We start from the raw sequence: 13879 nt of genomic DNA, 5'->3' as shown, positions 1-13879 counted from the left end.
TGTTTGACTTCTCAGAGGGAAAGAGAGGAAGAGAACTAAAAGAGACTATGAGAACCCAACTTGTGCTAAATTCCTGCAGGTGAATCAGGTTACTACACTCTGTAGAAATGTGGTTTGTAGCAGTAACAAAATCTGGTGTGTAAGATATCACAGATTCACTTCTAATTTTCTGTTGCTGTGATGCATATGTTTTAATTATATCCCACTTTCCATTTTTCCTACAAATGTATCTAGTTTAAAATAATTCTGTGTAATCTTTCTCTACATTCAACAGCTGTCTGGATTTGGATCCAGCAGAGACATAAATTGATGTCCAAATAAATGAATGAGTCCCTTGGTTACAAGGAGTAAATCTCAGTTTGGATGTAAGTCCATAGGCCTAAAGCTATTTATTCTGTCGAAAGAAAAAAATACAGCTAGAACAAAAAGAAAACTACTTCCATAGCCTATTCTCAGAGAAAAAGCTCTTTGAAGATCTTTGGGTACCAAATAAACACCAAATACAAAAGTAAAGCAGTCATAAATCAAAAAATTAGCATCAGTGTAGGTTAAATATTTAGACATTGAATTACCAAGCTAGAATAGTATTTTCTCTTTACAGTGATAATTTTTTGGCACTATAGAAAAGTCTTGATTTTAAATTTGAAAGCAAAATATGTTTAATTGTGGCTATGACAATGTAAAAGGATAAATGAAAGAGGCTGAAAGAAAAAGCAAAACTATCAAATTAAGTATACGGCTGTTATTGGTTAAAACTTTTGATTTTAGGCTAATATTTTTAAATGGAAAGTAAGCAATCCTAACTAATTATTTTGAAAGTATATTTCTTTTCATGCTATTTTATGAGAACAGATTTAGGGAGTGCTGGCAATGTTTGATCTCATATCTTAAGCAGAAGATTTATGTACGCAACTGATAACTACTCTAATGAGCCAAAAATCCAGCTTTCACCCTTCCTGTGGAAACCTCCTACCTACAGGTTTTCATAAAAGTTTGATTATGCCAATTTTTAATTTGTGATGAAACTAACAATGTGTTTCTCTTGCTCTCATTCATTTAATTGTTGGTAAACCTGCCCTTGCCTGATAGAGCCAGTGTTAATGCTCTTGCCTGAAGCACCACAAAATGCTGCCTGATTGAAATGGTGCTGAGAGCTGCATTATGTGCTGCTGACTTATATAAGTGGGTAAGAGCAACTTAAAATTGCTATAGAAAATAAGCCTAATTTCCAAACTAATATTGTTTGCAATTTTTTAATGTTGTCTTCTTTTTTATGCGATTCATTTTATCTTCTAACACAGTCCTATTTTTGAAGGTTAAAAATGCATTGACCAATTGTTGGGAAATTGCAACAGGAAAAGTTCATAATAGTTGGATTTAAAATGCATCAATTTTCATGCATCATTAAAACACCTATGTAAATACAAAACCAGGAATTATTCTGTTAACATTAAATGCTAGTGCTTCTAAAAATACTAATTTATCTCTATATATCCATGTTCTCAATTTTTTTAAATTTGCCACTAACCTTTAGCCTATGCCAAAAACTGATCTATGTTTTTCATTAATATACCTAGGGAGCTATTGAACATAAACCAAACTATTTAAAAGAAGCTTTTCAAAAGTTACTTATCACCTTCAGTTGCCAAGGTTTAAACTTTTATTATTCAGATATTTTGGCTCCTCAAAATTCATTTTATATAGTTCTACTTTTCTAGTTTATTAGCTTAAACCAAATCAGTTCGTAAAAGTATGGGATTTTTAAAAGAAAATTCCATAAGATGAGGAATCTCATATGTTTTAGACATTGCCAGAACTTTTATATATTTGGGTTGAAAGAAAATTACAACATCAGGAAAAAAATACTGAGTTTTCATATAATTTTGAAATATAGGTCACTACCTGAAACATCACTCAGATTATTTATTAAGACCTCTACAGCAGTGGCAGGGTCTGAGTCCGGACTCCAAACCAACCAACCATTCTGTGCCTGCTCTGTTAGTCAAAAGATACAAAGCAGTAAAGAGTGTTGGCATGGTACCTATTGCTGGGTTATTGGAGACCCATATTTCCTCATGAGACTGCTGTGAAGCTGGGAATGACCATTCAGTCATGGATTGCAAAGTGGGAGCCAACAGCAAGATCCACAAGTGGCAATAGAAATTTTGGAGGGTCAAAGTATTCCTGGCCCCAGTGGTGGCCAGGAGGCCACAGCCTGGAGCAAGGGACCTCAAAGCCAAGGGAGGGTCAGCATGAGTAAGGGACTCACAACAGCTAGCACTGGGAGGCTACAGCAAGAGACATTGCCTAAATTCAGCCTCTGGGGTTCCAGCAGAGGAGGGTATTAATTTGGAAGAGAACTCCCTGCTCCAGAACCTGATTATCCACTTTGTAACTTCAGATAAAGATTCAATTTAACCCTTTGATAAAAATTCTACATAGGATCTCTCTTAGGGACCAAAGTTCAGATCTCTGTTGTCATACAAAAATTACCAGGTTACAAGCATGCTATTTTCCTGTCCTAATGAATTTTGAACTTTAAAGTGGTGCTTAATTGAGTGGGGAATATTTCCTTCTGCTGTGTGATTAGGATGCAGAAAACGCAAGTTTGAAACTCCTCTGAGCAAGAAGCATGGGATATCTCTATCTTCCTGCTTGCACCCTCCCACCATAGTCCCAAGTGTCCCTCCTTCCTCTGTCCATGCTGTGAACTGGGCTGCTTGCCCAGCACAGCCTCCACAAGGCACCCATGCCCATGGGAACAGGCAAAGCTGGGTTATTCTCACTGAACCACAGCATGCTCAAAGCCAGTGTCCAGGGTCTTGGTTAGGTTCAGTCTGCTATAGTTTTCTCCAAATCAACAAGTGCATCTGAGGGTGGTGTATGTTCTGCTCAGGGCAGAATAGGGGCAGCTCTGCAGGGTACATAGAAATTGGTATTGCGTGGTTGTGGCACTGTGGGATGTATTTGTCCCTTAGATGTACCAGTGGGGGCTCCCATACAAAAAAAATCTCAATTTTATTTAGAAGGACTTCTTTATCTGGTAAGATTACTCACCATGCTACTTTCCAAAACATAGTCACTTGGACTTTTGCCTAAGTAGAAGCACAGGTGCCTCCTGGAAATTCTTTTGCTCCTGAGGTAGCAGCTGACTCTCCCAAGACCATGAGGATCCTCCAGGGTTTCTTTGCTGAGCCTTCGCCTCAGTCCCTGGCCAGGTGAAATATCAAAAGGCAGCCTTGGGTTTCTTGGCTGTGGCTTCCTGTGCAGCAGCAACCCATCAGACACAGCTGCCTGGTAGTGGTCGTGGGGACAGATTCTAAGGCCAGTCTGACCTCCAAGTATTTGATTTTGGGGCTGTTTTCTGGGCTGCGGTGAGAAACCCATCTGAGGTAGAAAGGCCCACTAGCACTGACACAAGGACCTTAGGCCTCTGCACTCTTCTTTGTGTAATGCCTTTAATATGAACAAAAGAAGGTTTTGCTGGCAGTTACATAGGCACTGGGAGATGCTGTCAGCACTGTGTACTTATAAGATCTAGAAAAATAGTTTCTTTTGTTCATTTGAATACAAAGGCAACTCAAAAGTTTTTCTGTCTTCCTTCAGAAATTAAATCCTGCAAGCTTCTTGCAGGATTTTGCAAAGGAATAGTTTTAGAAAATCAAAATAACAAAACCATTTAACTTTAGATAAGGGATTACTAAAACCCACTGATCACTTTGTGCTCCTAATCTTCAAAATCATTTTTGTAAATAAGAACAGGTTCTAATAAGTCACCTATGTTATTAATTGCACTTTACTGTCATTTTCTGAAATGTATTTGTGTAGTCTGGGACAGTCCTCTGGATTCTCACAAATTAAAAAGAAATAGTGTTTTGGAAGGAAAGTCTTAATCTTGCTTCATTTTTATATCAGTTGCTCTCAACCATACAACCTTTAGATATTTCATTGTAAATGAGAATTAATCTTCAGATATGTCTGAATGTGAAAATTTTCTTTTTGCATTCAATCTCCTCACCCATTTTCTCTTTCTCATATCCCTTCTGTTAAAAAAGGACAAGCTGCTACAAGAAGGGCAACATTGAGTGAGAAATGAACCCACAAATGGCTGTCAAATTTGAGCATTTGCAGCTCTTTCAGGGAAAGGAAAAGACTCCCACCCTAACTAAATGAAAAGAGCGTAACTCAGTGACAGGAAATAGTCTCTTCAAAGGGTTGGAGGGCATTTAATTTAGGGGGAACTCCCTTATGAGGTTTTTTTACTCATATATGAGTAAAATATCCAAAAATATCTTGCTTCCTGTGTAATAAAACCACTCAGAAGAATACAGAGGAGGTGCTGACATTCATTGCTGTTTTCCAGGGCAATGGATTGTCCCTTGCCTGAGCTGCTCTGACAACAGGACCTGTGACTGGAGAGCAATAACGTGGCAGCCCCACGGCTGCCGACACTCTGTGCTGGCCAAGCCCGAGCTCCAGCGCTGCGTGGAGGGCAGAAGGGTATGTACCAGCCTTTGCATTCTCATTCATTCTTGTTTACCTGGGTATTTGGTGTCCTGAAGCTTTCAAAACATTTTCAAGATTGATAAGTGACAAAAAACCCTTTTTAACTAGAGAGATATTTGGGTGAAAAGTTCACAGGGATGAAAACCAGCGGTATTCCTAATTTAGCCTCATATGCAGACACAGTTGTCTGCTGCCGTTTCACAGAGGACCTTAGGTCACACCACTGGAGTTTCAAGACCTATGGTGTGTGTGATTACCAGTCAGAGCTGCAGTGAGTACACAAGGACAGAAAATGGAGGATATATTTGCATTGTTGTCAGAGTTTTGTCTCACATGCAAGTTGGTTTTCTTCTGCTGCATACCTAATGCATGGCATTGCTTGTGCACACTAATCTTACCAAGTCTTCTTGCACATTCTTTTCTTTTAGTGAAGCTTCTAAAGTGATTGCTTGGAAATACAAGGTCTCCTTAATAAGCATGCTATGACTGTTATACTGTTGAGAGAGAGCTCTGATCTGAGGCTCAGGTACCTTACTGAGGATACAAGTATCCAGAAAGTAAGTAATTAATTGTTATAAAGTTCTTTAAAGTGTATTGCCTAGGTAAGAAAATAGTTACTAAAAGTTGGATTTTGATAAAATCCAAGAGCATTTCCATATAGACAAATACAAACCAATAGTCTTTCAATTAACATTTTCTCCTTAATTTCTGATAAATTTCTTGCCCTGCACAAGGTACTTTACTGTCATTTTGCTTTATTTCTGCCTGTGGTCTTCTCTGTTACTATAGAGCTGCAAGTTACTCCTAGAATATTTTTCTAAAAAATATCGCTTTTTATGACAGAGAAGAAGCTCCATCCGTTCCTCATGTACAAAACAAGCTTTTCTGGATTAACCACAGAAAAAAAATGTTCAAGAATTTAATTGCTTTGCTTTGGTCCTTAATTTCCATGGACATCAAGTTGCTTTGACAAGCAACCACCCTTTGGTCGGGCAATCGAAGGACAGCAGAGGAACAATATGCCACTGTGGAAGTGGATTGCCAGGGTATTACTGAGAGGATTTGCTGACATTTCCACATCCCAAATCTGACCACTCATATTCACGAGTGTCAAAAGCAGGACAGCTTTTGTAAAGGGTTTATTAAAATCAAGTAAATGAAATGAGTGTCTGTGAAGCTTAATTTCTTAATTCAAATCTCATTATGTTCTAACTCTCTGAGGTCACTGATCTATTCTAGTGTCAGATGACAGCCAGATCCTAAGTGAGCTACATTAACACCTTGAGAAAAATCTCTGTAACTAATAGCACTTGTTTCCCATTCTGCATCTTTTACAGAAGTCTCCTGACACTGTCTGATAACCTCTGCTGCTGTAGAAATCTGCTGAATTGCCTCTGCTACCTTTGCACAGATGTATATTGAATTGGTTTATTCTTTTAAAGTCATCACTCTAAAGCATGTTCCCCTTTTGATATATTTCTCCTATCTCTCTCAGATGTTATTTTTGTCATAACTCTGTAGTGATTTTATTTTTGTCTGAAATTTTGCAATAGCATTTTTCTTCTTTTGCCAAATGAATAGGTGTAGAACCTGGAAACCAACTCCTTTGTGTCAATACAACTCAAAAACTAAGAGAGGCTTTCTTCCTACCAAAGTCAGATGAAATAAAAATTGTTCCCTTCTGGGCAGAATCTTCCTGATTCTGCCTTTGATAAGTCAGACTTTGGAATTACTTTACTCTGCCCAAGCGATGTAGTAGAAAAAGATTTTTTTTCATTTGCTCACTGAAAAAGACTTTGTGTTATATAGGTTTAAGCAACCTGGACCTTTTATAAAGGAGCTATTGAGCAGTAGGAAGATAGAATTCTTGTGAACAAATACATGTTAATTTTAAAAGAAATTTTCATAACCATCTATAAATATTTATATATTCTCAATTGTGGTTTTAGTTTTGATTTATTATATACCTTGTCTCTAAGTACTACTGAGATCACTGGCGTCTCAAACTGAAGATATCATAGTTTCCATAATAAAATAAGCAGAAGGTTTCAGTGCTGGAAACAAAAGCAGATGTCAAAAAAAAGCATGAGTGCCAAATGAAAGGGCAAAAATCATTAACCCAAGTGAGGACATTGGGGTGATCTGGAATGTTTGATTTACATTGTTTGTTGAAGTTAGCTAAGAACAACAGAACTCATTCATGTGTCCACTCAAAATGGGCTCAACTAACCCATGTGCCTCTTTATTCAGGAATTTTGAATATTCAGCTTGTATAGCTTTGGTCTCAGGAGTTAGAAATCTCTTACATAGGACATCTTTGCTGTTGGCATGGACAGAGTAATCGAGTGCGCCCTTAGCAAGTTTGCTGACAGCACCAAGCTGTGTGGTACAGTTGAATTGCTGAAGAGAAGGGATTCCACCCAGAGGGACCTTGACAGGCTTGAGAGGGGGGCCTCTGTGAACCTTATGAAGTTCAACAAGGCCAAGTGCAAGGTCCTGCACCTGTGTTGGGGCAATCCAATCACAAATACAATCTGGGCAGAGAATGGACTGAAAGCAGCCCTGGTGAGAAGACTTAGGGATGTTTGTGGACAAAAACCACAACGCAGTAGTGTGCACTCACAACACAGAAAGCCAGCTGTGCCCTGGGCTGCATCAGAAGCAGTGTGGGCAGCAGGCTGAATAAAGTGATTTTCACCCTCTGCTCTGCTGAGACCCTGCCTGGAGTCCTGTGTCCAGCTCTGGGGTCCTCAGCAAAAAAGAAAAATGCTGACTGTTGGAATGAGCGCAGAGGAAGGCCCATGAGTGGATCACTGGGCTGGAGCATCTCTCCTATGAAGACAGACTGAGAGTTGGGGCTGTTTAATCTGGAGTAGAGAAGGCTCTGGAGAGACTTTTGAGCAGCCTTCCAGTATCTGAAAGGCATCTAGTAGAGAGACAGAGAGGGACCTTTTTACAAGGGCAAGTAGTGATCGGGCAAGGGGGAATGGCTTTGAGCTGAAAGAGGGTAGGTTTAGATATCAGGAAGAAATGCTTTACTCTAAGGATTGGGAGGCTCTGGCAGAGGTTGCTCAGAGAAGCTGTGAACTTGCCATCCTCAGATCCAGGCTGGATGGGGTTCCGAGCAACCTGGACTACTGGAAGGTTCTCTGCACATATCAGGGGATTGGAACTAGATGATCTTTAAGGTCCCTTCCAAGCCAAACCATTCCATGATTCTATGATCATGCTAGGACACAAACAGCATAAGTCTGTGATTATGTCTTTTAATTTAAATAGGAGGTGTTAATCTCTATGCCATTGTCAGATTTCAACTTTGTTATCTGGAGGCTGTTTCCATGTGCTTCTCTATTAGTTTTATAAGGGAGAAAAAAAATATGAAAAAAAGCCTACTTATATTTCTACTTTTAATGAATGTGAAGGGAAACATGCAACAATTAACCAGTGCTATGCTCTGTTCCTGACCTGTGTTCACTTCAGCAAGTGATGAATTAAGATGTAAAGTGGATGCTCTTTTTGACTGAAGTGCAGAATATGGAAGATCAAGTGTAAACATGCAACAATTAACCAGTGCTATGCTCTGTTCCTGACCTGTGTTCACTTCAGCAAGTGATGAATTAAGATGTAAAGTGGATGCTCTTTTTGACTGAAGTGCAGAATATGGAAGATCAAGTGTGTCTTTAAGTGCAACCTTTCTATTTTTCTCGTGTTTCATAGAACAATGGTAAAAGGCAACAGATTTCTCTTGATCACTAATGTCTTGTATTCATTTGTCAGTATTCCTGAAATATATTTATGGTCACCCAAACAGAGCACTTCTTTCCTACCTGCATCATAATTAAGCCTTCAAAAATGCTTTCTAATTTAATTTCTAACTCCAGCCCGCTTTTATTTATTATATTAAAATTTATTTGTTTTCCAAAGCTCATCTGAGCTTTATAATCTTTCTCTGTAACTGAAATCTGTTTCCCTTGCTGAGTTCCAATTGATTTCACATCATCATTAACTTCTATTTTAGATTGTGTGCATATAAAACTGTTTGAACAAAGTTGTTTCTGTGTGTTTTGGTTTAACCTGGCAGGCAGCTGAACATCACACAGCTGTTCACTCACTTGCCCACAGGGATAAGAGAGACAATCAGAAAACAGATAAAACTTATGGGTTCAGAAAAAGACAGTTTTAGTAGAATGGAACAGGAAGGGGAAATAGTAGTCGTAGTAATAGCATAAAAAGATATAATAAAAATAATAATTACGTTAAGTAATGCACAGTGCAATTTCTCAACACCCACTGACTGATGCCCATCTCATCCCATCCCAGAGCACAGCTGCTGCCTCCCAACCAATTCCCCCCATTTTTAATGCTTAGCATGGTGCCATATGGTTTGAAATATTCCTTTGGCCAGTTGGGGTCAGCTGTCCTGGCTCTGTCCACTCCCAGCTTCCCGTGGCATTCTCCTCTCTGGTGGGGAAGAAGGAGAAGCTGAAAAGTCCCTCAGTGAGTGCTGCCCAGCAACAGCAAAACCCTCAGTGTGTTACCAACATTATTCTTATCCTGAATCCAAACCACAGCACTGTACCAGCTACCAGGAAGAAAATTAATTCTATCCCACCCAAAACAAGGACATTTGGTTTCATAAACACATAAGACCACCTGTAGTGAAACAATAACAGTCAAGCTGATGGAGACATGAGAAAATATGTACATGCACAGAAACAGTTTAATGAGGCCTTTTTTTGCTTTATGATGTGTTAGCAAGAATAGTCAGTCATATGTTTGTATTTCATACATAGTAAACAGGAAAATATTGAAGTGCTGAGGTTAAGGTTGTTCTGGCTGAGTAGATTTTCTTTCAGTCCACTTTTAATATCAGTAGTCTTTTTTCTCTTCCACTTTAAGAGTAATGAGATACTGACTGTCTCATTCTTAGGGAATTCCATATACATGTCCTAATTGAATCAAATAAATTGTTCTTCATAATAAAATATTAAATATCATAATAAAATATTATATCTGTATTATGTTGGCTTAACAAAATTCTCTGTAGGTGTGATTAATGACTTTTTACTGTAAGACATATACAAATGTATTAGGATAATGCTTTGATTTTTGTACAAGATTGATTTTGTACTTTTAAAAATGGGTTCTAACAGGTTATTATTTATCCAATTAGCAGTATATAGAAAGCTGGTCTCAATAGCTGAAGGGATATATATTTTGCTTATCATTGAGAAATACTAACCAGAGTTTAGTCTTATAATAAAATACCATTGAGTCATGTGTAATTAAGAACAGGAAATATGAAAAGGCAATATTTGCTGAAGTACTTAAAATTCAGCTGTTAAAACAGGAATTTTAACTTATGATTTCTTAATAATATTTTAGAGTTAAGTAGTGTTTTGAACTTACAGGTGTTTAAATTTCCCAAGTGTGGTTAATTTTTAATGATAAGTCTGGTTAAGAAGTGAATTCCACTATGCTTACACAATCTTTCCTTTAAGCTATAATGGAATTTTTCACATGAAATATTTGCAACAAGACAGTGAAAACATCTGTCTGTGTGGAAGTGCTGTTCTTTGTATGGTAAAATTATAAGCTTATCTTTGATCATTTAGTCATCCTGCAGACAACTGCCCCATCAGCTTGAACAGTACATGACTAAGTCTTGTGCCAGACTTGTAAAAAGAGAGAGGTGGCTTACTCTACACACCTAAACCATCAAATTCTTCATTATTATCATAGAGATAAATACAGAACCATCCCTGGAACATATTGAATACTACATGGGACATGAAACTACAATGAGTTCATCTAAATGTATAGAAATTAATGTGGTTTTAGTTACCATACGTTCAATTACATTGAGAGATTATTTTAATTCATCAGAACTCTTGGGTTAGTTGAAGGACATAGGTTTTCTTCCTCAGGCTAAACACTTATTTTAGCCTTTGAGTCTTCTAAGCATTTGCTAAAAATGAAGCTGACTTGCAAAAGGTGGACTTTGAAAGATGCTTTCTGATGGCCTGCATACCATAACAAAATGTATTTGGCCAGCTCTGCCCAAGGGCAGTTTGAAAAGAGGGTAGGATTACCTACAGATTTCCTCTTTGTTCACTCCAATTTTTTTTTTCTTTTGAGGAGAAGAAAAAGAAGAATTTGGGTTTTTTTCCAGGATTTTCACATCTCATGTCATGGTTGAACCAATGGTTATAAGCAGATGGTTGGATACAGACCAAATCTTAATGAATGGATGCAGTGTGAATGCAGATGTGCTGATGATGTGCTAAGCATCCACCAGCCTGGGGTGCATCACATTTCAAGAAATCCACACCTATCTTTCTATCTGAGATCTTCTTTAGATTTATGAGAGAGCATTCCCTTCAAAATCCTAGCACACAGTCTCCAGAGGATGACTGCAGACTTCAGACCTCAGAGTTGGAGGGCAGAGACCATAGCTTTTACATACTGCAGTCCTAGTTCTCATATCTTTCAAAAAAACTGTGATTTCACCGTGGAAGACAGAATTAAACAAATTTTTCTGATGCCAGTGATACAGTCCTGATATGGCTCATACCTACTTGAACAATTAAAGACTTCATGACTGTAAACTAATCTGATTACTCTAATTGACTGACATCTTTGAGGATGACCTCCCCTTTTGATCTGTCTTTCTGTACAACTACAAGTCCACTTTGGCTCATTTCTTTCTTTCTTTCCCACTTGAAGCAAGTCTTGACTATTCTCTGTCTTGACTATTCTTGACTGTTTCTAAAAGTCTAGGTTAATTTCCCTAGTGGTACAACCTGTATTTTACCCAGAGTGGTATTTCTGTCTTTCTCATTCCTGATTTGGAAATAGGCTGAGTGCAATCTCATCAGTCTTGTGATGGTATTTGAAGAAGTATGTCAGGGCCTTAACAGCTGTCTGTTTCATCTAGTTCCAAAGGAATCTGCTCTGACTTCTGTCACCTATTTCACAATCTCAGAACATCAGGACAACAACAACAGTAATATGCTATGGCCCACCTGATATTTTCATATGGTGCCCAGCATCATGGCATTTCCAGACTAGAGCTGCCCCTTTAAGACATGATCTTAAGTTTCTTCTGGTAGGGGTTTACTAAATGACTGCACATAGTGCCCTTCATCTCCAGACCCTGGCCAAAAAGGTACCCAGGGAAGACTTGAAAATTCATTCATGGGTCCATTGTTTGTACCTATGTAGGTATAGGAAAATTGCAAAGCCCTAAAATGCTAAATCATGTAATAGTGTGGATTGGGATGTGCGTATGTGTTTTGCTCTAATTTTGACATAACAAAAAGAAAGTGGGAAAGAGATCTTAATCTTTGATGCTCTGCAGTATTTGAGACTTAGGAAATGTTTGGCATTACTCTTCATACCTCACCTGCTAGTGAATGCACAATGTTGGCAAAAAAGACACCTGTGCATCCTGTTCATTGACACTGGCCATGGTTCTTTTCTTCTTTATTTCCCATGGAAGTTGTCCTGCTATTTTAAATCAGTAGTAGGTGAGATTAGTTCAAATATAGTTAGGAGAAAACAGTTATGAGAATTCTAGTCACACTAGAATGAGATAAAAACATCCCGTCTACCAATTTTGTGTAATTAATAGCTGAATATGCTTCTTTGCAATTCCCATGTGCTATGATAACGAAATTTTGTCATATGATACTAGAAGAGAAGCAGTCTTGCATGTTCTACCAACTGTTGTATGTGTGTAACTTGGTATGGCCTGTTTGTTATTCTGCTAATGATGTGTTGGGTTTTTGCAGAAATGTTCTCACCCACATTACAAGCTCATGATGTCCTTGCCTGCAAATATCTGAGAACTGCTGTTTAAATAGATATGCATCAAGATACTCCAGTGATGGGCTTATGAAATGGAGATTAAATTGTCATGGATATAGGCAGGCTGGAGAATCAAGAGATTTTGCAACCTAAAAAAACTCTTGCTTAAAACCTCAAGTTAACCTACTTTAGAATTAGGACATATTTTAAGCATGGACTGTCTTTCTAATTGTAAATAATTTTATGCATGTGTGTGTCTGTCAGAGAGGGAAAGAGGATATCCAATCAGTCCTTCCATGGATCCAGGGATCCTTGACTTCTGTGAGTCATGTTATGCTTGTTTAAAGAGGCTTCTTCTGACACAATGTGAAAAGCCAGAAATCCCCTTGCGTGTGAGAGCAATGCTTGTGCAATACAAACATGAACAGTAGCTGTTTAAGAATTTCCTCTATGAAGAGGCTTTGAGAGGTCCAGGACAGGAGTTAGAAGAGCCTCTGTGAGCTCAGTGCTAGTTTTAATTTGTTTGCTACCACACATAATCTATCAAGGGCTTCTCTGCAGCCCACAATGGGCAGGCAAGTCATGGGAAGTTGAAGGCATTCTTGTGCCTGTTCTTGGCCCTAACATCAGATGAGGGTAGGCTCATCTGAAATTCCTTCTCTTCTATGGGAAGTATCATTGGTACCCTGTTGTTCCTTATTTTTAATCACAATAGGTTAATAGTGGGAAGTGAAATCAGTTTTCAAAACTATGACATTCCTGAAGGGAATAGATAGATGTGTTAGATAATTGTAGTCCCAAATGCCTGTACCACATAAAATCTCTAAAAAGAACTTTGGAAATATATCCCTAAACATGTCATCTTGTGCAGTCTGAATTTTATTTGCATAATCAAATATTCAAGGTGGAAGTGGTAAAACATCAAACTCAAATCAAATTAAGAAATGAAACAACAAAATCCCATCTTGCAGGATGCCAACAATCTGAGTGCCAGAGGAAGTAGGAGAAGCTGAGTTCTTCTGTGCAGAGAACAGGGCTGTTACTGTGTGATGGCTCTGTGGGGTTTCTTAATCCCAGTTTTACATGTTTGCTCCTCATTGTGGATTTCTGTCTGAACTGATTGGGGTAATTCATTCTGCACACAGTTCCACTGGCAAACTACAGTGAACCTGGGTTCTCCTACTCTTTGGACTTCTATTACCTACTTCATCAGAAGGAAATGCTGGTCCTAGCCACTCAAAATAGGGCAATAGCATTAAAAGAAAATTCCCACAACACTTTAGGTTCTGTGGTCACCCATACAGAGATGTTTGTTTTTTCAGAGAATCTACAGAATGAGTAGGAGCAAACCCAAATTTGACTTTATTCATTTGCAAGTTCAGGGTAGCTGAGCAGAGACTGCTATACTTAACATACATCTGTCAGGATTTCTAACTCCCTTCAGGCCATGATGCTTTCTGGTGGTCACATCACACATGACAGGACTCCATTCAGATTATCCTCCACCCAAACAACCCCCTTTTCTTTCCCCTTTGAACCTGCAGAAAGACCATATCTCTACAAA

General features: G+C 38.4%; 1 protein-coding gene across 1 annotated transcript in view; it reads left to right on the top strand.

The window, feature by feature from the left end:
- The window catches only part of CPED1 (cadherin like and PC-esterase domain containing 1), a 143795-nt gene that overhangs the window by 119879 nt on the left and 10037 nt on the right, over window positions 1-13879 (top strand). Inside the window, exon 18 of the mRNA XM_054515002.1 lies at window positions 4364-4500. Coding sequence (XP_054370977.1) covers window positions 4364-4500 — 137 coding nt within the window. The remainder of the gene's footprint in view (window positions 1-4363; window positions 4501-13879) is intronic.

Source organism: Molothrus ater, chromosome 5 (assembly GCF_012460135.2).
Source record: "Molothrus ater isolate BHLD 08-10-18 breed brown headed cowbird chromosome 5, BPBGC_Mater_1.1, whole genome shotgun sequence".
In the NCBI taxonomy this organism is placed as follows: Eukaryota; Metazoa; Chordata; class Aves; order Passeriformes; family Icteridae; genus Molothrus; species Molothrus ater.
The sequence above is the reverse complement of the archived record's forward strand: the minus strand, read 5'-3'. Positions and strand labels throughout refer to the sequence as shown.